The 23,208-nt window shown below is 40.3% G+C and overlaps 1 protein-coding gene across 1 annotated transcript in view; it reads left to right on the forward strand.

The window, feature by feature from the left end:
* Positions 1 to 23,208, forward strand: part of LOC127644253 (neuronal acetylcholine receptor subunit alpha-7-like) — a 179,953-nt gene that overhangs the window by 54,939 nt on the left and 101,806 nt on the right. The window contains exon 3 of the mRNA XM_052127341.1: positions 8,629 to 8,673. Coding sequence (XP_051983301.1) covers positions 8,629 to 8,673 — 45 coding nt within the window. The remainder of the gene's footprint in view (positions 1 to 8,628; positions 8,674 to 23,208) is intronic.

Raw genomic sequence — 23,208 nt, forward strand, 5'->3', positions numbered from 1 at the left:
TACAACTCAAGAGGTTTAATCCATGACTTTTGAAGTGATACGATCGGTTGTATGAGAAACGTCTCGGGTTACTTAAATGTAAGCTGCTCTGATTTAGCGCTTTGGGAACATCTTTAGGAGTGACTGGCTCTTAATATGTGTGCAACACGTTAATGAAATTGACTAGTATTTATAGCCTCTGCTGGTGAAATCATTGGATGCATCTGTAGCAGGGCTATAAATAGATGCGCCACAGGTGCATCATCAGGTATTTTGTCTGAAGAGCAGTCCTGAGGCATCCTCAGTGCGACAATGAAGCGCAGCATCTCGTTCCGCTTTTATCAGGGAACAGGGGTTACATTTAAGTAACCCGAGACATTCCCTATCAAAAAGCTACACTTTGATGCTGCGCTGATTTAGGGCTTTGGGAATGAGAATACCCACACCGCTGCACTGTTGGTGTCCGGACCCTTGCGGTTGTGTAGTTGTGCTCACAAGAACACGAGAGGTCTCATACATGAGCTTGTGATGTTGACTCAAGGATATAAGAGCCCGGAGTGCCATGAACATCCAAACTATAGAATCTTATGAATGTATGTGGAGAGGACCAGCCCGCTGCATTACAGACATGCTGCAGAGGGATACCTCTAGCCAAGGCTTTAAAGGAGGTGACCCCTCTGGTAGAGTGAGCCCTGATCCCTACTAACGAAGCTACGAGGCCACGTGATCGTGCGCCTCGTAGGCCAGGGCAATAGCATCCCTCGCCGAATACGACATTGTCTGCTTCGTGGCAGCCGCCCCATATTGAGGCCCCCATGGCAAACGGATAGTTGCCTTGACTTACGCCACTGGCTAGTGTGGAGGACATAAGTCTGAAGGGCATAGACTGGATACAGTCCGTGAAGTCTTTCCTGCTCTGGCATTGTAAACGGCGTGGAGCAGAAGGCTTCGAGAGTTACCGAATGTAGGGTTGAGACGGAACCTTAAGGGTGTAATATTGCTTTTAGCCATTGGGCAAAATCTAAGCAGGCTGGCAAGACAAACAGAGCCTGCAGATCCCCAATTCTTTTTAGAGATGTAATTGCCATAAGAAAAAACATTTTGAAAGTCAGAAGTTTATCAAACACTGACTCTAGAGGTTCAAAGGGGGTCTCAACCAGACCCTCAAGGACTATTGCTAAGTCCCATGAAGGGGTCCTGGTCCTAGCAGGAGGTCTCAATCGCATGGCTCCACGGCCAAAGCGAGCGAGCAGAGGATGTCTCCCCAATGGCATCCTGTCAGTCAAGGCGTGGCAAGCCAATAGAGAGGCCATGTAAACCCTGAGAGTGGCGGGCATGTGCCTGCTGATAATTTTCTTGCAGAAAGTCAGAACTAAAGCAATCTGGCAGTTAACTGGATCTGCATTGTGTGCACTGCACCATCCTTCAAAGACACCCCATTTATTGGCATAACTTCTATTAGAGGGAGCCTTAGCATTCAGAATGGTCTCGATGACTTCAGGTGAAAGCCCAGTGTCCCTCAGTTGGTACCCTTCAGGCGCCAAACATGAAGGTTCCACAGTTCACAGTGAGGTATCGTCCCCTGCGCCTGAGACAGAAGGTCCCTCCTGTCCGGAATCGCCCGAGGCGAGCCGTTGAGGAAAGACATTATCTCTCCTTTCATTATCTCTATTTATACTGTCTGTTGGGAGGCGAAGAGGTCCAATTCAACCAGATTTGTTCTACTACCTCAGGGTGGAGTTTCCACTCCCCCATTGGTATTTTCTATCTGGACAGTAAATCTGCTCCCATTCAGGCATCCAGGGATATAAGCTGCTCTGATTAACAGGAGCTTGCCCTGGGCCCAAAGGTGAATCTGGCGTGCCAGTCTGTTCAGCTGGCGTGAACGTAGACCTCCTTGATGGTTTATGTGAGAGACTACCGCTGTATTGTCCACCCGCACCAAGTCATGGCTGCCTCTGGAGGAAGTATTTCAGGACCAGAAATACAGCCATCAACTCGAGACAGTTAATGTGATAATCGAACTGACAACCCTCCCATTCCCCTTGAGCTGGACGACCACTTAAGACCGCTACCCAGCCCACCAGGGAGGTGTCTGTCATTAGCAGCCTACGACGGCAAGACACACCTAGAGTGGGACAGAAAGTGAGGAACCGGGGTCTGAACCATATAGAAAGGGTACGTAGCATGCAGTATGTAACCCTTATCAGCCTAGGGGATTGTCCCTTGGATGAAATCCCCTGGCTTTGAGACACAACTAAAATGTTTCAAAAATATCCCTAAAATTATCCCTAGTAGTTTTTGATACTGACGAACAATGCAACCTTGGCCTAGCCTGACTTTGCTCAGGGTGTTCTGAATGGACTCGATTCGAGCGGGAGACAATTGTGCCCGCATTGTGATTGAATTCCATACGATCCCCAGTTTTCTGAAAGGGAGAGAGGACGCTTTTCTTGGCATTGAGCCTCAACTCCAGAGAAACCAGATGAGCTAAGACGGAATCCCTGTGCTGTAAACCAGTTCTTGTGACTGTGCTAGTATCAGCCAGTTGTCTATGTAATTCAGAATGCGGATTCCCCAGAGTCGCAAAGGAGCCAGTGCTGCATCCATGCATTCTGTGAACGTGTGGGATGATAAGGCTAGACCAAATGGAAGATCCCGATATTGGAAAGCTTCGTCCCCGATAGCGAACCTCAGGAACTTCCTGTGTCATGGCAGACTTTCTATATGAAAGTACGTGTCCATGAGATCGATCGTGACCAACCAATCGTGATGTTGGATTTGAGACACGACCGTCTTGACGGTTATCATCTTGAACTTGAACACCCTCTGAGTGATTCAAGCCTCAAAGGTCTAAAATCGGACGCAACCCCCCATCCTTCTTGGGAACCAGGAAGTATCTGCTGTAGTAACCTGACTCTCTCTCTCTGGAAGGGGAACATTGTCTGGCTTTGCAGGAATAGTGCCATACAGATTTAATCTTGTTTAGACTTGTGCTGGCTCTGTTTGAAGTTGATTGTATGCCAGAAACCCTCAGTTTGACCTTCATAGATAACATGTAATCTTCACTTTCTTCATGTTTGGGGATGTTAAATCAAGTTGGCTTAAAATCTGTCCTTTGCACACTAAACATGCAGACTGAGCACAGAAAAGATCAGGGAGCATCATTAACCCATTTGTGCCCAAATATTTCTGAATGGTTTCATGCATATAGTCATGTTAATAGTGTCCTATATGAACACGCTCTGCCTTTATATTCCCCAGGTTTTTTTTTTCTTCTTGAAAATTATATTTGAATTTGCAGCAACTATAGTTGCCAGTGGGCAAATATGTTGTATGCATGCCTTCAATGTCAATTTTGTATAGGAGAAGATTTGGCATCTTACTCAAAATAACTGCTTTCAACAGATCAATCTTTATTCATAAACAAATTTATTATGTGTAAAAGTGTAAAAACATTCACTGCAAACCCAAAAAAAGCTGCTTCTAGCTTATAATCTCTTGAATTTGAAAATAATTATCTTGAATAAATGTGGATTTAAACAGTCATCAACAAACCCAATTACTTAAAGTGGTGGAACATAGTGCAGAACAAAGTGCAGACATTAAGTTTCCCCAACAGGGCATTGTGTATCAAAAGGTTAAATGAAAATAAATAGAATGAAGAAAAAATAACATCAGTGCATGCAGGCAATTTATTCCAAAAGACATTCGGAATGGGATTTTATGTCATACCCCTGGTTCCTCTCCCTCCTGGGTAGAGTTTTAGTGGTTCACATGAAAGACCTTGAAGCACTCAACACATGCAAAGCAACAATGCATTTCTCACATGCATAGGGAGTATGTCCATCATAATTTCAACACCTCATGTACTTTCTTCCTGAGTTGTGGTGCCAGTGGTTCAAGTTGTCAAATCTGTCAGTTTCACTTATTGCAGAGCCCAACACTGACCTTCTTCCATGCCCTTTTGGCCTCATCCCATGGTGCTGGAGAAGACTCTGGGCAACCAGCCTTTGGAAGGAGAGGAGATCTCTGTGTCCCTCTTTACATGACCAGTATGAATTAATTAATTAATTAATTAATTTTCAATGGGTGGGTTTTGAATGAATAAAATAATTAATAAATACATGTTTTGTTTTTGTGCCACCTAACACATAGACCCCATCCTTTCAACCTGCCACCCCGTACGCAGCCTCACCTCAATCTTCCCATTACACCTCCATGTACCTGTAATAACACCAGGCATTGACCATAGCACTGTTGAGTGCCCAGCTGTAGCATGGCCACCACCACTTCTTTGATCGATGCCAATCCGGTAATGGTTTACACATTGGTCATGCAGGTCAACACCTCCCATATGTGCATTGTAGCTCTTTATACTGTAGGTGATTTCATAAAATAATGTAAATGTAAACTCTTTACTTGTCTGAATTTCAACATTATAATGGAATCATAAGCTACTAGTCATAAAAAGTATTAGGGTCCTTGACCGATTAGAATGAAACGCATCCAAATTGGATGAAGGTGTCTCAATATGTTGCCCCTTACAGGACATAATATCATAAAGGTTGAAAAAGATAAACTACAGCAATTAATCCCATGCTTTAAATTATGTTTATGTGGGATATTATAAAAGCAAAAAGCACTAAACAAGACCAATAACCTTGATTTATTAACCTATTAACACAGTATACCCCATTTCCCCATGATATATGTACTTACAAGGCATTTGCCCGCCGGCAACTATTGTTGCCGCTTGGACTTTTGAATAAGTATACAAGACACTATAGATCTCTTGTAAGATTTGTTTTGTTTGGGTGATTCTAGAGACCTTCATGATTATGTAGATTTATATATGTCAACAAAAGTACTTATTAGTAACATGAAAATGACCTTTTATTGGGAGGGTTTGACTTTGCCATGCTTCCTGGAAGTAGGGGTAGGAAGTTGACAGCATTATGTGACAGGAAGGAAGTGAACACCATTTTTTTTTTCTTAAAATCCTTAATTTGGTTGTTTGCTTGCAAGTCATTGAGATATAAACCATGGATAGCATCTAGAAAAATACTTACAAAAGGAAAATTACAACTATACACTGTGGCAACTATAGTTGCCGGTGGGCTTAAATGGGCTGAAAGGGAGACATTGTGTGGCATCATTCCTTTCATCAAAGCAACATATATTCAGCAGACAGGCCAACAATAATAATTTAATTATAAAGCAAAGTAAGACAAAGGCAAAAAGAAATAAATCATGCAGAAGAACGTATTTTCTAGTTTTTTCTATGTAAATATATGTTAGATTGAGGTTTTTGACCATTGTGCAATTGTGGTATATCTAAGACAATTGCGGTACGTCTGCGTTTTTACAACACTGTGGCATGTTAAAGAATATAATATGCATCTTGAGACACCTGCAATCTCTTCCATTCATTGCACTGCATCAAGCTATTTTAACCTAAAATAGCATTCTGTGTACTCATGGACATCATGGACAAAAGTAGTAGTAATTATTGTAAATATTACACCGTTAAAAATATATAAATTGAATCGCAAAATATCAAATTAATGGAATCTGCAAACAAATGACGCTATAAATTTTTCTCAGAACTAGTTTTTCTTAGCCATTTAGCTATTCATTTTTACCACCCAGCCTGATCTAATGAAAATTACTTACATTTACATTTATGCATTTGGCAGATGCTTTTATCCAAAGCGACTTACAGAGCCCTTATTATAGGGACAATCCCCCTGGAGCAAACTGGAGTTAAGTGACTTGCTCAAGGACACAATGTTGGTGGCTGTGGGGTTCGAACCAGTGTCCTTCTGATTACCAGATTACCAGTTATGTGGTTAGACCACTACACCACTTGACTGTTGCACATTTCTGCAAAATGAAATTGTGGCTCACTTAAAGTGAGTTAAATGGGTTATGACATACTCTTATTTTTAATAATTGTATTATTTTCCCTGAGGTTCCCTTATAATGTAAGTAAAGCTTTTTTTTGCACCAAAACAGGGAGGGGGGCCCTGATTGGCCCCAAAGTGCATCAGCCCACCTGGAAAATGCCCGGTAAGATTACCAGTCCAGCCCTGGCCTAGTCTCTATGCAGCGTGGTTGCTATGGATACCTTGGCTGTCCCGTTGGCTACTTTCAGCTTTCCTCAATATTGCCTGCCTTCTCCCAACACCAGCTGGTGGTTACTGACATTTATGATAGCATTAATGGGCTTGAGGAGACCCATCCTCAAAATGTGTGCCTTCAGCCCCATCAGCATGTAGTTTTGAGTTGTGGTGGAGTAATCTCCTACCTTAAACTCAATCAGTTCTGTCTGGCATGTTCTCTCTGTGTCCCATCACCCCCTCCACTTGCAGGTACATTCTGGTCCCTCGGTTCTACTTATTCATGGCCAGACCCTCCTGGTTTTCTGGGTAATTTAGTGCAAGGATCCCACTTTGAAATAATGACTCAAGTCTAAGCTACTATGGCACGTTGTTTTATTCATAGAGAAATAAATAGCACACCAACACACAGCCTTTTATAGATTACAAGACAAGAGTCGTCTTGTTCTACACTCCTAGGTTTCGACCTTGAGGCTTAAAGGAAAGCAACTTTTTTTCCATCAGCTTCGGTTCTCACAGCTGCGACATCTCACTTCTTCCATGTCTGTTGACACAAAACATGGAATGCATTTCTCGCAGCCAGCTGCAGCAATACAGTGGAGCAGGACGAGACACATTTTTAGAAGTCGAACTTCTACTCTTAAAACTTGCCACACGTCACCAGAAACACATCAAAACTGATTAATAGTTTCATTGTTTCCTGTGATTGTAATTCCATAAATTTATACCATACATTTGGCATTAAATCGTCTGCAAAAAGCAAAAAAAAATTTTATAAATCAATGACTCTTTCTCCTAGTCAAGAAAAAACACTATGTTTTTTGAATAATACTAAATTATGAAAAAATAGGTATGCTCTGTCCACGTGGAACCAATCTGATGCAATATATATATACACGCACACACACACACACACACACACACACATGCTTAATTGTTATTATCTCTGTCTTCACTGTTATTTATATTGTGTATATATAATAGGTGTAACGGTTACCCTGTCTTGTCTCACTGTTGCCCTTTGTTTGTAATTTTGTCACTTTTGTTATTCCTTAGTTTTCACTTTTGTCACCCTTGTACCTCCATAGTCTTGTTTTCCCTCGTGTTCACTGTTCATTGTTTTCACCTGCCCTTGTTAATTTGCCTTTGGTTTCTGTTAATCACCTTGTCACCTAGTTTGTGTTCTGTTTGTTCATTGGCCCCTTTTTCCCATGTTTTTGTATTTATATCCTGGTTTTTGGTTTAGTCCTTGTCTGTCGTTGAATGTTGTGGCACATGAATGTTATGGTTGTTTCTCCTGCCTGTGGATGTTTTTCATGTTCATGTTGTTTTCCCCTCGTGGATATTTCTTTGTTCCTGTTTGTTTGCCCTCACTTTGATTTATAATAAAGAACCTGCTTTTGGATCCGCACCTCCTCATCTGCCTTCACTCCTGCATTCGTTACAATAGGACTGACAGTGGAAAACATTTGGTGAAATATATTGTTTTGTAAATGCTATGGTGTTTTGTCCAAGGAGCTGGTTTTTGTCATAGTCAAGTTCACACTCTTCTTCGACACTGCAGCTGATTCAAATGGCACACTACAGTGCGCATACTCAAGACAAGTGGGGTGGAGCTTTTAAAGGATAATTCAAAACAAACAAATCAATTTTTATATTAAATATTGAATGTCTGACAAAAATACATAACAATAACAATATTATTGTATTCTCATGCTGGCAGCTGGTGATACTGGTATATAGATTGTGTTGGATACTCTCTGCTTTAATCTTTCAGTTACTTATTTAACTATAGCAGATGCTAAAAACAATATCAAAATCATGGCAAATTGATGACTATGGATCCTCCCTGGCCAAAACTGAACTGACAATTTTAGGAATAAAATAAACATCTTGGAGCAGTCAAAGCAGAATATGGAGCTCACTTGCACACAAGAACACACACACACAAACTATGACACAGACCGATTGTGACAGGAAAGAGGGCGGGGCCGGGTTCTGATTATACACACCCGGTACCTTATCAGGCTAATCCGACTGCAGATGGTGGTGCGACAGAGAGAGATCGTTTACGGGCAGTTGACCGTCGAGTGCGTGCGTGCGTGTCTCTTAAGTTTTTCTTTAAAATATTATTTATATTGTCAAGCCTGTTCTCGCCTCCTCCTTTCCATTGAACTCCTTTACACCGATGTTGAAGTGAAGGCTTTAAACCCAAGAGATTTACTATAAGTTCTTTATTGTGAAAGTCCCATTGTGAAACTCCTTTAAGGTTAGATTGCTTCTATTCATCGTGTGTCATAGCTGCTCTTTTTTGGCCTTATCTCAAATGCTCCAATAGGCAAAGTGCATATTCATTGGTGTGAGAACAAGAGAGATAGAGAACGAATGGTACAAAAAAGAAAAAAAAGTCTTTGTTCACAGAAAGAGATGGAATTATAGAAGCAGAAAGGAGATATATTTTTTCAATCCTTCACTAATGTCCTCGTTTGATATTGACAATTTCTTCTGTCCTCTTTCTCTGCCCCAGGATGAAAAAAATCAAGTATTAATAACCAACGCCTGGCTACAGCTGGTGAGTTTTTACATATTTTCCTATTTGCACTCATGTTGGCCTGCATGCATGCTTGTTTGTTTATTCAAATATTGTAAACAGCAAGACCATGTTAAAATGTATTTGTGTAAGGGATCTCCTTTTGGATGCTATAATGGTATACTTATGCTGTAAGGTTTTCATCACTTTTAATAAACCTTTCTATTTTTAATTCAATGCAGTGTTTTTTTGTTGTTGTTGTTTTTTTTTTAAGTAGCTTTAGATGGAGTTTAGCATGTCTCACCACAGGACTATACAGTGTATCACACCGCAGGACAGTTTAAATATTTTACAGCTAACAATTACCATTTAAACTTCAAGTGCTTCGTGAAATTTGTATTGTTTACCGAAATTTAAAAAAAAGAGAAAGAACTGTTTAAATTAACCAAATAAGAACGACGTACTGCAAGACAGTAAAGATACAACTTAAACAATAAAGTTAAAACTGTAATTTTGTTTAAAGGTGCTGCAAGCGATTTTAGCCATTCTTGAACTTCCACCCCTCTTTCCAAAACCCTGCACCTCAAAGACACATGGACACACTTGGAGACCATTGTATTGGAGAGGGGGAGGGTCTGCCTTATTGTTTTGCCATCCAACCCTGAGTGTATCATAGGAACAGTACATTGTACCAGCATATATGGGCTGCCCTGTATATGCTTGTAAGTGATTGACAGACAGAAAGTCTTCTGATTGGCTAAAAAGAGTATCTGACTGTGGCTTTCATAGCTAAAGAATGGTGGTAACTCAATCATGATTGGTTAAAAAGAGGATCTGATTGTGCCTTTCATAGCTAAATAATGTTGGTAACTCATCATTCAGAGTATAACCATTCTTGTAACATCAATGTGACAAGGAAAGCAACAACATAAGTGAGCCAAGACATTAATTAACATGAATACAAACTGACTGTAGCAGTGTGACATGCTCCTTTCTTTTAATCTCACTATAATAGGCTATTTCTCCAGCATCATGACATAAATAATGAATTACTGTATGCCATTTTGTTTTTGAGTAAAGTATGTATGTGTAATCATTAAGCATTTATAAAAGATTAGTTAAAAAGGCTCACTATTTGGTATTGCATAAAAGCCTCCCTTCTTACACATGTTTTTATAACTGCATATCAATGATTTATTATCAAGTTCAAGTTTATTTATAAAGCACACTTAAAATCAACAAATGTTGTAACCAAAGTGATGTACAATTTTTTACAAATAAAGAATTAAATATAACTTCCAAAATGTTAAAAAGAACAAACTAATAAAACATTGTAAAACCTACACATGATACCCCTATAATTCTCAAAAAACATTATAGGCTAAAGAGAAAAAATGTGTCTTCAATCTAGATTTAAATATGGGCAATGAGGAAGAAGACCTATCAACAAATCGGAGTGATGGAGGGCCACATTGTATTCCTTTTGAGATACAATATTCTGTATTGATTTGTTTTTGTAACTTTTAAGCCCAAAAATAGTTGTGTGCTCAATTTTCTGAAGTGTATCTGTGACTAATGGGACTATTCTGCAATTGCCTAAAGTATTGTATTGCTCTACAAAGATAGATACTTTTCTATCAGGCATTAAAAAACTAAATAAAGGCTGAGCTTATACATTTATTTTACCATCTCTACTTCCCTGTTAATTTATTATTCAATTTAACAATCTCTACATCAGAGGTCTGTTATAATAATAATAAAAAAAGAAATGTGTAGAACTTTAAATGTTTGGGCAAAGCGGGTGAGTTTACTTAATGTTTTCTAAAACATTACCCGTTTACATGCTAAAACCAAAAAAAAGGGTCATGATGCGGGTCTCCTCGATGGTTTGACTTTCAGCACACAACTAAATAACAAAGGCTGCATGACTTTGATAAATGATTACTGCAAGAGTTAGATTAACATACAGGTGCAAAGGGACTTCAACATTTCTAAATTGCACAAATAAAAAATACATATATGTCTCTGGCTTGCTTTTGCTCGCATGTCTATGATGCCGAGATCAACTTTTATATTTAATTTAATCACTGAGAAGGTTCACCTGCAAAGTATTACCAAACATCACAAGCAGCCTCAAGAATGGACACAGAGTAGCCGTATAACACGTTTCCTTGAGCAGAATATTGCATTACAGATCACTAAATTTGTTCAAAAGGGGAACGCGAGATAGAAAAAGCGCATTCGTGTGCATGGTTTATTGCACAAAATAAGTATAACAATAGGCAGAATGTTTCCAATTTGCGCAAGTATAAATTTCAAACTTATCTGGCAACCCTGAGCATGTTAAACGCTTGTGGAGACACGTTAGGTATCAATGCAAGTTGAAATATTCAATGAAAAATAAAAATGCTTTTACGATAAATGAGCTCTCTTTTCTTGGTTCCCGTTAGAAGTCTAGCTGCTGCATTTTGGACTACTTGCAGACGTGAAAAATAAGATTGAGACAGAAAATGAATCATTATTTCCAAGTCCTTCTGTGTGAGAAACAGTTTTAATTTAGCAATAGAGCGTAGATGAAAAAGCTTCCTTTTAACAGCGGCATTTATCTGCTTATCAAATAATAAGTCAGAATCAAAGATGACACCCAAGTTCTTAACTGACAGGAAGGTAAAATTGAGTGTCATCAGCTACACTGTGATAGGCTACACTGTACTTCTGAAAGATAGAGCCTAAAGTAAGCATATACAGAGAAAAAAGCAGAGGACCCAACATGGAGCCTTGTGGGATGCCACATGTGATCAGTGTTGAGGAAGAGAAGTGATTATCAATACTGATAGAAAAGGTTATTTCCTTCAGATATGAGGAAAACCAGTTTAATGCAACTCCCTGGATGCCAACCAGCTTCTCAAGACGATGTAAAAGAATGAAGTGATCGATCATGTCAAATGCTGCACTGAGGTCTAGAAGGATAAAAATGACCCTGTTGCCAGAATCCAGGGAGACTACAATATCATTGGTCACCTTTAATAGTGAAGTCTCAGTACTATGCAGTGACCTAAACCCAGATTGAAATTTATCTTCCTACAAATATGTTGAAGTTGGTTAGATAAGAATAGAGCTGCGAATAAACCACTTTTTCCAAGATTTTGGACAGAAAAAGCAATTTTGAAATAGGCCTATATTTCTTAAAAACTGTAGGGTCAAGATGAGGTTCTTTCAGCAGAGGCTGAACCACAGCATGCTTAAAGCTGACAGGGACCACTCCATTTCTCAAAGAACTGTTGATTATGGCCAGCATAATGGGGGCAACTGAAATAAAAACATATTTGAGAAGCTGTGATGGTATGACATCAATGGGAGAATTAGTATGTTTCATTCATGAAATTATATCAGACAATTAGAACATGTGTTCTAATGTCCTGAATTTTGTCAATAAAAAATTAAAGAAACTTTTCACATGTTTCAGGGGTTGCATCTGGATGCACCCACAGAGGAAGGGTTCAAAACAGAATCAATTGTATTAAAAATTATCTTAGGCCTATGGGCATTTTTAGAAATTATTTCAGAGAAGTAATTAGAATTTGCAGACTTGACAGAGACTTGATACTGCTTTAAGGAATCACAAAACATTTCAAATGAAACCTTAAGTTTATCCTTCGTCCACTTACTATTTCTCCTACTCCTTAGTACATTCCAGCTACAACAGAGCGAGTATGCTCATTAAGCCAAGGCTGGATGCCTGACCTATTTTTACATCTCCGTGACTTTAAAGGAGCAACCTGATCTAAAATGGCAGTGCAAGGGGTGTTAAAGACTTCAATCAACTGTGAGGTGTCTGAAGTACAAGTAATAACATCAGTGATATGAGACAGAAAAGAAAAGCATACACCTCTGAAAACTGCATAACTGTGGAAGAATGAATAGCACGAGTGAGGTGCCGGCGCACAGGGGGTAGAGGTACAGAATGTGGCTGCAGAGACTCAAATAAAATAAAACTATGGTCAGAGATTCCAGAATCTACTACTTCAAGATTGGACACATGAAGACCAGATGTTAATACCAGATCAAGAGTATGACCCTTTACATTAGTAGGGCCTGAAACTAACTGTGTGAGATTAAAAGAATTCACCATATATAAAAAACCTAGAGTTATGTTTCTCAGCACATGTGAATATTAAAATCTCCCAGAATTAACAGCTTGTCAAAACGAGGTAAAAGAGGTGATAAAAGTGCTGAGAATTCACAAATAAAATCCTTATTATTAAAAAATCCTTATATTTAGGAGGTCTACACACTAAAGCACAGAGAACAGAACATATTAGATTAATTTTCATTTGCTGCTCATCAGAACTTGAAAATCCATTTACCGGCAATAGTCTGCAGTGATAATGATTCCTGAACACAGTAGCTAGACCACCGCCACGGCCAACAGACCTTGGAGAATTATAATAGGTACAGTTAGCAGGAGTCAGTTCAACCAAAGGGATGACATCGCCATTATTTAGCCAGGTTTCTGTCAAGAATAAAAAGTCAAAAATCCTTAGAACTAAAGTCATTCAAAACAAAGGATCTTGTTGAAATGAATATAACAATGGTGGCGTACAATCCCCAGACTAGCGCAGACTTTGTAGGTTTCCACAGGCAGATGTGAAAATGAGTTTAGACGCAGCAGATCCGAAGTAGTGTAGAAATACATCCTGTTTATGCTGATGCACAGCAGAGCAGATGGGTAGTGTGAGTTTTGCCCTATGAAATGCCAGTCCACTAAAACGGCAATAGAACCAAAAAGTGGAAGCCATAACCAATCCATCCACCTGGTTAAGAGACAGCAAAGCCAGCACCGCAAGCAGTGAAGGCTCATGAGCCAGTTCGCAGTGAAGTTGCAGCCAGAGAGACATCAACAACAAAAAAGCACAGAATAATCCAAGGCCAACAGCAAAACATATTTTCCTCCAGTACAAAATATCAGACAGCAGAATCCACATATCTGAAGGTGGTCCTGTGTCAATTCAACCCTTCCGCCACATAAACTGAACCAGCAGATGCTTAGCTGTACAGTGAGTTCATTCCAAAGTTGAGTAGCGCAATAACCAACACCATGGCATTCATAAAAATCTCAGGGCAATCACAGATCGATAAGATACAAATTCAATCTAAGCGAAGTAGCGGCAACAGTCAAATTAAAACAAAACATGCACAACAATACACGGGAGAGTAGCACCAGACAGACACGCCAGCGTTCACTTCCATGTTCCGTGAAATTAATCATGAATTATAAAAGATATATACATTTCTAAGTCATTACTAAAACCCTTTATAAATCCTTAATTAAAGGGTACATTTTTTTATTTTTTATTTGTTTGTTTTTTAAAGGAAGGGGCAGTGAAAACATAATGTCATGTTAACTGACCACATGTATACTGTAAGTGTGTGACCCACACATCATTTTAAAAAGTCTAGTAGCTACTTTGGCTTGGTTTAAACATGACAGTCCTTGTGTTCCTGTTCTGATCAATTGAGGGACACATTTCCCTCAAATGCTCATTGTTTAGACATCTGACAAAAAGTCAAGACAACAGCAGTATTATTTGAAATTTAAATATGTTGATCCTGTTGCATGGCTCACGAGTGATGGTATCAAAGGTTTCAAACCTTAAAGAAACAAGATGGGTTTAATGTCATGGCCCTTTTACCACATCAGTCAAATTTACAACTACAAAAACAGCCTGGAGTGAGGAGCAGGTCTTTATCTTGGAGCTTGACTTATAATGGGCATTCTGACTTGTTCACTCTGGTTGTTTTATTTGGAATGGTCTGTTCAAGGCTTTTATCCCCTGATGCTCTCAAACATGCTGTGTTATTTATATTGCCTATACAGTTTCACAGTGAACAATGAAAAAAAGTTGTAGATGAAATGCTTGAGGAGAAAATATAGAAAAAAAACTATATTATAGAATATATAGGAGAGAGCATAACATCAACTAGCATGTTATGACAGTAAGTCATTGTTTGTGGATATCATACAAATTAATTGTCTAAGACTTCTCTTATAAAACAGCAATTTTATCATAGTAAACTTGTCACATAGTTCATTCCAAATGGATTGTTTAGTGTAAAACATGTTGTAGATTGGCAGACAGGCAGTCAGTTCATTATGTGATGAGCTGTTTCCTCAAAAGGAGTTTATTCAGCACACTCCTCCATAGTCATCCATTAAAAAAAAAAAAAAGGCATCTTGTCTCCTCGCCAGTGTACCGCCCATTTAATATCTGTGGGACCATCACATTATGCTATTTTATGTTAATCTTGTAGGGTTCACTATGCAGAAGGGTTCTGGAACTTGTAGGTGCTTCTCTGCTTTTCAAAATATTGAAACAACGATACAATATCACATCTTCATGAAGATGCAGCTGCTTCCCTATCAATTAAATAACACTTTCTTAAGGTAGCCACATCTATCACACAACACACATTGGCTGTTTGAATCACTTGAATAGCCGGCAAAACTTAACTCTGTCAGATGTCATACGCAAGGGTGTTAGACTAACTATTTTAAGAAAACACAATTGGTGAATTCTTATGTGTTTTCATTTGATGTTAGCATAGCATAATTAAGCTAAATTATTTTATTAAATGTACTAATTATTGTTTAATTATTATAACACCTTGATTGTATTAAAAATACAAGAACAGTGTGTATAAATTTGTTGTATTTGACTTAACAATTGATTTCTTCCTAAAGGCATTGCCTTACCTGTTGCACACTTTATTGTGTAAAAACAACAATTGGTTTTGAACCAGAATATTTGAAACTTTAGTAATGTTGGCAAAAACACTTTAAAAGCAGAAAGAAGAAAAGGCTATTATAAGACACTTCCTTTTTGGTAACAGGTTTTTCCTATATTATATACAGTTTACAATAACCAGCTGTTATATTACAAAATTATGCTCAAGAGAAATTCAGTTTCAAAATGAACCTGTATCGACCTCTGTAATGTGATGCGTATCTTATTGTGACGTTGTTGATACACAGCCATAGCTCGCAGTATGGCGTACCAGAAAAGAAGCGCATATTACATCACAGTACTGGCAGCTATTCTTGCATATGGTAACTTTCTCTCGCAAAACTATCAGGGGGTTAGATGTCAAGGGGGACTACCAGCAAGGATCACTTCCCACTTGGAACACTGATGTTGGGGCATGGTTTTTATTTAATTTAAACACGGCAACATGTATTCACAACATTTAAAGTTTAAACAGCAACATTTAATAGTTTGCAGTGGATAATGTTTTATCTGTTCTTTTCTGCATACATTTTGCTCTGCTGATGTGACCCGTTTTGTTTAGGGTGTATTCCAATTCTTCCGATCACTTTTCGTGAAGAACAGACCCAAATTTAAGTCTTTATTCAACAATCACGGTCCCTTGGCATCGGTTGTAACAAATCTTTAAGTCGGAAAAAATGTAAAATGATGACACAGGTTTGACCGTCAGTGATATCAAATGCCATTAGCTCTCATGTGTCTTGTGACGGTTTGCAACAAGCTCAAGTTTGGATTAATACATAGATCATGCCTGACAAGGGAGGAGTTGCTACAGACACGGCGACTGGGGGGCTGCTCAAGGGAGACGCGGGTCCTGCCAGCAGGGGGACCGTACCGCGGAAAATACGTCACAGGGAGGTGCCTGAAGCGGGAACTATTTCTGTGGAGCCTAAGCCCAACACGGAGCACTCGAATCGTACCAGAGCAGGCAGTGGGAGTTGTCTTGGTAGGCAAAGAGATCTATCTGTGCCCTGCAAAAGCGGTCCCAAATCAGCTGGACCACCTGGGGGTGGAGCCTCCACTCTCTGCTGAGCGAGACCTGTCGCGACAGCGTGTCCGCCGTCGTGTTGCGGTCGCCCAGGATGTGAGTGGCGAGCAGCAACCTGAGTTGTGACATGTGACGGGAGTGTACGCCGCCTTGGCGATTTATGTACGCTACCGTGGCGGTGCTGTCTGAACGGATCAAGACGTGCTTGCCCCGAATCAGCAGGAGAAACCTCCGCAGGGCAAAGAGTACAGCCAACAACTCGAGGCAGTTGATGTGCCAACGCAGGTGGGGCCCCGTCCAGGAGCCAACAGCTGCATACCCGTAGCACCCGGCGCCCAAACCCAGTTGAGAGGAGTCTATGGTGACCACGACACATCAGGAAGGGGTGATAAACACACGGTATGTGTCGCGGTGCCATGACCATCTCAGGACTTGAGTCTGAAGCCAGTACTGGAGCGGTGTCAAATACATCAACCCGAGTGGCGCGACCGCGGCCGAGGATGCCATATGCTCCAGGAGCCTCTGTAACCGTTTGAGAGGAACAGCTGTGTCTGGCTTGAAGTGAGCGAGGCACGTGAGCACTGACTGCGTGGGCTCGGTAGTGAGGCGCGCTGAAATTGAGACTGAGTCTAACTCCAAATCGAGAAAAGAGATGCTCTGAACCGGAGAGAGCTTGTTTTTTTCCCAGTTGACCTGAAAACCTAAACGGCGCGAGCACCTGGTCCCTGTGGGCGCATCGTAACTCTCAAGAGTGTGCTAGGATGAGCCAGTCATCAAGGTAATTGAGTATGCGGATGCCCACTTCCCCTAGTGGGGCAAGGGCTGCCTCTGTGACCTTGGTGCAGACGCGAGGGGACAGGGACAGGACGAAGGGGAGGACCTTGTACTGATACGCCTGGCCCTTGAACGTGAACCGTAAGAAGGGTCGGTGTTGAGGCAGAATGGAGACATGGAAGTACGCGTCCTTCAGGTCTACCGCCGTGAACCAATCTTGATGCCGAACGCAGGTTAGAATTCGCCTGTATGTGAGCATTTTGATCGGGAGTCTGTAAAGTCCAGTTGAGAACTCGCAAGTCCAAGATTGGCCGCAACCCACCACCTTTTTTGGGTACGATGAAGTAAGGGCTGTAGAAACCCTTCTTCATCTCGGCTGGAGGGACGGGCTCTATCGCGTTTTTTTGCCGCACATTGGGGTGGAGCAAATACCACTGAAACGAGGCAGGAGCATGGCGAATTAAATGGGGGGGGCTGAGAGCGGCACCTGGAGCCTAGGTAGTAATTGTAGTAAGCATCTGCATGTCAGACTCTGACTGGGTGGGCTGGCCCGAGGACGGGTGTCCGGTCAGGTCTTCAGCATCAGACGCCTGAACACTCTCCGATGCAGTGGCGATGTCGTCATCCAAACCTGGCTCCAGAGATGAGCCAAACTGGCCTTGAAGCGAGCCGCCGTCGTCCCGAGCGTAGATGGAACCAAACGAGCGTGCTGGAGGGTGGGTGGTTCGTGGGGCTGTGCCCGGTGAAACAGAGCCCGCTGCCATCCCCAAATTGCCTCCATTGCCAGCCGGGTTGTCCTCAGTCACGTGGGAAGAAGCAGCGACGCGGGGGTGGCTGGAGTGGTGTTCGTTTTGAGAAACGATAGCTGCGACCGCAATGTTGCCATGGTCATTTCCTTGCAGTAAGAACATGAACCATCCACAAACGCTGCCTCAGTGTGATCGCTACCCAGGCACACGAGGCAGCATCTATGACAGTCGGATCTGGAGAGATACCGGCCAAATCCAGGAACTACACAGCGGCAGAAGGGCATCTTTAAAAAGACACGTCCTGAAAAAGACGTTCAACGTTCGCTTGTTTATGTTGCTCTTTTACTAGAAAAATAATTAGTTATTAATTTTTGTTATTAAATAACTAATTTAGAGGAGATTCAACTCTTTTAGAGAACCAACTCTTTTAGGAGAGAAGCGCTATCGAAGCGCCCAGGGGCAGAGTCTGCACAGCGTGCAGAGAGGAGAAAGCCGCTGGAATGCGCCGTCAGATCCAACAGAAAGCTGTCTTGCAGAGGTGGGTGAAGCAGTCGTGACACATAGCTCGCTGATCACACAACTGCTTGGCTCCGAAGAAAAAAATCTGACTGACAGTCGCTCGCCCACTATGTATTTCTATGTCCTGGGGTGGGACATGCAAATTCTGTCTGCCAATTTGACATTGGCCTTTTCTCAAGTTCAGAGGTACGCGAGGCTCTTAGAAGAGACACCTTGTGTCACTACAATCGACACAATGTCGAGTGAGTGACAGAAGGGTAACAGCTTATTCAAAAAACCATCAACGTAAGAGACCCGTGATTACATGATACTTATCATTATCTGCTTTTGACTTCAAAATGTAAAAAGCTTTGAGAAAAACACTTGTGCACATGTTATAAGCCAGTAATAAAGGCAGTAAAGGTTATATGCAAAGTGAAACAGGTGGAAAAGGGCAAAAAAAAAAAAACATAAGCCACTAAATAATATTGGATTATGTCAAGTCAAGTCAATTTTATTTGTATAGTGCCTTTCACAACACACTTCATTTCAAAGCAGTTTTACAGAAGATCAGGCATTAACAGAAGATAAAACTGTAATGTCAATAATGTCGATGAATCATCATTGTGTAAATAGATAAAATATGATTGTTTAAAAATAAGTAATTAAATAATAATTGTATTAATAACCCCAGTAAGCAAGCTGAATGCGACTGTGGCAAGGAACACAAAACTCCATATGATGTTGATTAATGGAGAAAATAACCTTGGGAGAAACCAGACTCACTGTGGGAGCCAGTTCCCCTCTGGCTAACATCATGAATATAATGTAAATATTACTTATGTATAGTTCAAGTCATGGTTTAAAATTATTAAACAAAGTAAGTGTTAAGGGTCAGTGTTTAAACATCGATTTTGTTTGAACTGTAAGATTAATGACCAATGTCTTGGAAGTCCATCCTGGATTAATTGCAGAAGTTCACATAGATTAAATTGTCCATGTTAATTGGCTGATGAAGACTTTTGTTGGCAATTGTTAGTCTGTGTATTCCATTTCAAGAGCGTAGTCCATCAGTAGACCGAGGTGATGCAGGCAGAGATCAGTGAGGTGGATCACAGTTCAACCTTACTGGTCATTTCGGTGAGGTTCGGTGTGGTCCATCCTAAATCCAAGGTTCAGACAATGGCATATGAAGTATCCCATGTCTTATGGTTGGATTTGGCATCAGTTCATCCTCTGAAGTCCATCATAATAGACTGAATGAACTTGATAGAATATAGTGTGGTAGAAGGTCACTTAAGTACTGCGGAGCTAGACCATTCAAAGCTTTGTATGTAGTTAACAGAGTTTTAAAATAAATATGGAATTTAGCAGGTAGCCAATGTAACGTTGATAAAATGGGGCTAATATCATCATATTTCTTGGTTCTCGTTAGAACTCTGGCTGCTGCATTTTAAACCAATTGAAGTTTATTTATTGTTCTTGCTGGACATCCTCCCAGTAATGCATTACAATAATCTACTCTTGAGGTCATGAACACATGAATTAGTTTTCCGGCATCAGCAACAGAAAGCATGTGCTGTAATTTAGCAAAATTTCTTAGGTGGAAGAATGCTGTTCTACAAACATTGGTAATTTGATTTTCAAAGGACAGTTCGGTATCAAATATAACACCTAAGTTCTTCGCTGTTGAAGATGATGTAGCAGTACATCCATCGAGAGTCAAATTATATTGTAGTGGCTTATTTTTAGAGTTTTTTGGTCCAATAATTAGTACCTCTGTTTTGTCAGAATTGAGTAGAAGGAAATGTATAGCCAACCAATCTTTTACTTCATTGATACACTGCTAATTTGGAGAATTGTGAAATCTCATCAGGTTTTGAAGAAATATAAAGTTGTGTATCGTCGGCATAGCAGTGGAAACTTATTCCACAATTCCTGATAATATCTCCCAGGGGAAGCATATACAAGGAGAAAAGCAGAGGCCCTAAAACTGATCTCTGTGGAACTCCATATTTTACTTTTGTTTGGTTTGACAATTCCTCATTTACATAGACAAAGTGGTAGCGGTCTGCTAAATATGACCTAAACCATGCTAATGCAACTCCACAAATGCCAACATAATTCTCTAGCCTATTCAAGAGAATGTTGTGATCTATCGTGTCGAATGCGGCACTAAGATCTAAAAGCACTAGGAGAAATGCAGCCGCGATCAGATGATAAGAGCAAGTCATTTGTAACTCTGATAAGTGCTGTCTCTGTACTGTGATGAGGCCAAAATCCTGACTGAAATTCTTCGTATATACAATTTCTCTGTAGAAATGAACATATTTGGGAGGATACTACCTTTTCAAGTATTTTCCACATAAACGGATCTATAATTAGCCAGTTCTCCAGGATCAAGTTGTGCCTTCTTAATAAACGGTTTGATAAATGCCATTTTTAAGTTTTTTGGGACATGTCCTAAGCATAGCGAGGAGATAATAATATTAAGAAGAGGTTCTGAAATTACAGGAGATACCTCTTTTAAGAGCTTAGTTGGTATTGGATCTAACAAACATGTTGTGGCTTTTGATGTTTCGATAATTTTGTTAGCTCTTCATGACCTATGACAGCGAAGGATTGAAGTTGCAAGTGAGGAAAATGATTAGACATTGATTGCATAATTCCAAATTTATTTCTGATTATTTAAATTTTATCTGTAAAGAAATTCATGAAGTCATTACTCTTGTGCTGCGACGGAATATCTGGTTCTGTTGAGACTTTATTCCTAACCAATTTAGCCACAGTACTGAATAAACACCTAGGATTGTTGTGGTTATTTTCTGTGAGTTTACAAAAATATGCTAACCTGGCGGCTTTTAGTGCCTGTCTGTAGCTACATACACTATCCTTCCATGCACCAAAAATTAAGCATTATTAGTTCAAAAGTCTTACATTTATATCCTGTCCTCTGAGTAACACCAAAAACTTAACTGTAAATTGTAGCAACACCTCCTCCTCGACCCTTCAGAGAAGGCTCATGTTTATAACAATAACCTGGGGGAGTAGATTCATTTAAACTAATATATTAATCCAGTTTAAGCCAGGTTTCAGTCAAACAGAGTATATCCAAACTGATCTGTAATAATTACATTGACAATTAGTGCTTTGGTAGAAAGAGATCTAATGTTTAGAAGCACTATTTTTATATGATGTGTATCTTTTATTTGTTTGTTTTGTTCAAGTTTGAACTTAATAAAAATTTGTAAAAATGATTTAGTGAGGGTTTTGTGGATGGTAGTTCGGGGAACAGAAACAGTCTCTATGAGATATCTAGGAGATACTGTCTCTATGTGTTGTAGTTTATGTGACCTGTGTGACGTCTCAAGGCAGCTAGCAGACATTCGGATTAACCAGTTTGTCTGCTTCCTGACCTGGGCCCCAGTTAGTCAAATACTATCATTATTAAGACTATGAGCCAACTTACTAGAGAGGAGAGCGGCACCTTCCCTGGAGGGATGGAGTTCATCTCTCTTTAGCATGTCATGTCTACCCCAAAAACTCTTCCAATTGTCTATAAATCCTATTTTATTCTTCAGACATCCAGCTATTCAGTAACACTAATCTACTATAAACCTCGTCACCACAACGAGCAGGGAGGGGACAAGAGCATATTACAGTGTCTGACATAGTTTTTGCAAATTCACACACCTCTTTAACATTATCTTTAGTGATCTCCGACTGGCAAAGCCGGACATTGTTAGTACCGACATGGATAACAATTTTAGAAAATCTACATTTAGCATTAGCCAGCACTTGTAAATTTGATTTGATGTCAGACGCTCTGGCACACAAAATGCAATTAACAATAGTGGCTGGAGTCTCTATTTCCACATTCCATACAATAGAATCACCAATAACAAGGGCTCTTTCAACTTGATTCTCAGTGGGTGCATCACTGAGAGGAGAGAATCGATTGGAAACCCTAACAGGAACGGAGAGTGGTGTCTCTTTGCTGAGCTAGTATGCCACCGATATTTCACCCAAATGCCCTGCTGCAGGGGCGCTACAGCCAGAACCAAAGTGTGTGTGTTGCTCTCTGTACTGCCCGCATCGGAAACAGTATCTACCGGCTTCACTTTCTCACTGATCTCCACTAGCGTTCGGATGTGTGTCTCTAACTCATTAACCTTCTCCGTCAGCCTGAATAATTCCTTACATTTATCACATGTGAATCCCTCACTGCTGACAGAGGAGGCTATTGTAAACATGTGACATGCAATGCAGGAAGAAATAACATGAGCGAATGCCATGGCTTACCGCATATTGATTGTTGTTGTTGGTTGTTCCTGAGCGGTGATGGTTTGAGATCGATGTGAATCCCTCACGCAATTGTTTGTTGTTGTTGGTTGTTCTTGATAAGCCGTGCTTTGAGATTGATGCAATAATCTGTGTAACACAGAGGAGAAAAACGGGTGCACTGAAAAATGCATGCAGTTGAATCGCGATAAGAGAATAATACGAGGGAAAACCTGATGCTCGCTTAAAAATGGCAGATGTTAAGGATTAAAGGCTGAAAACAGATATATAAGTGATGCTAAAAAACTAGCAGGCTACAAACACAGCATCTAGCTAGGCAGCAACAGGTAAAATACACGCAGATGAAACCATGAAAACCTGAAACGCGGTAAAATGACAAAGGATTTAATGATGAATATAATGATGAACACTTGAGAATAAGAATAAGCAATGCTAAGTAGCC

Source organism: Xyrauchen texanus, chromosome 5, assembly GCF_025860055.1.
Source record: "Xyrauchen texanus isolate HMW12.3.18 chromosome 5, RBS_HiC_50CHRs, whole genome shotgun sequence".
Lineage (NCBI taxonomy): Eukaryota > Metazoa > Chordata > Actinopteri > Cypriniformes > Catostomidae > Xyrauchen > Xyrauchen texanus.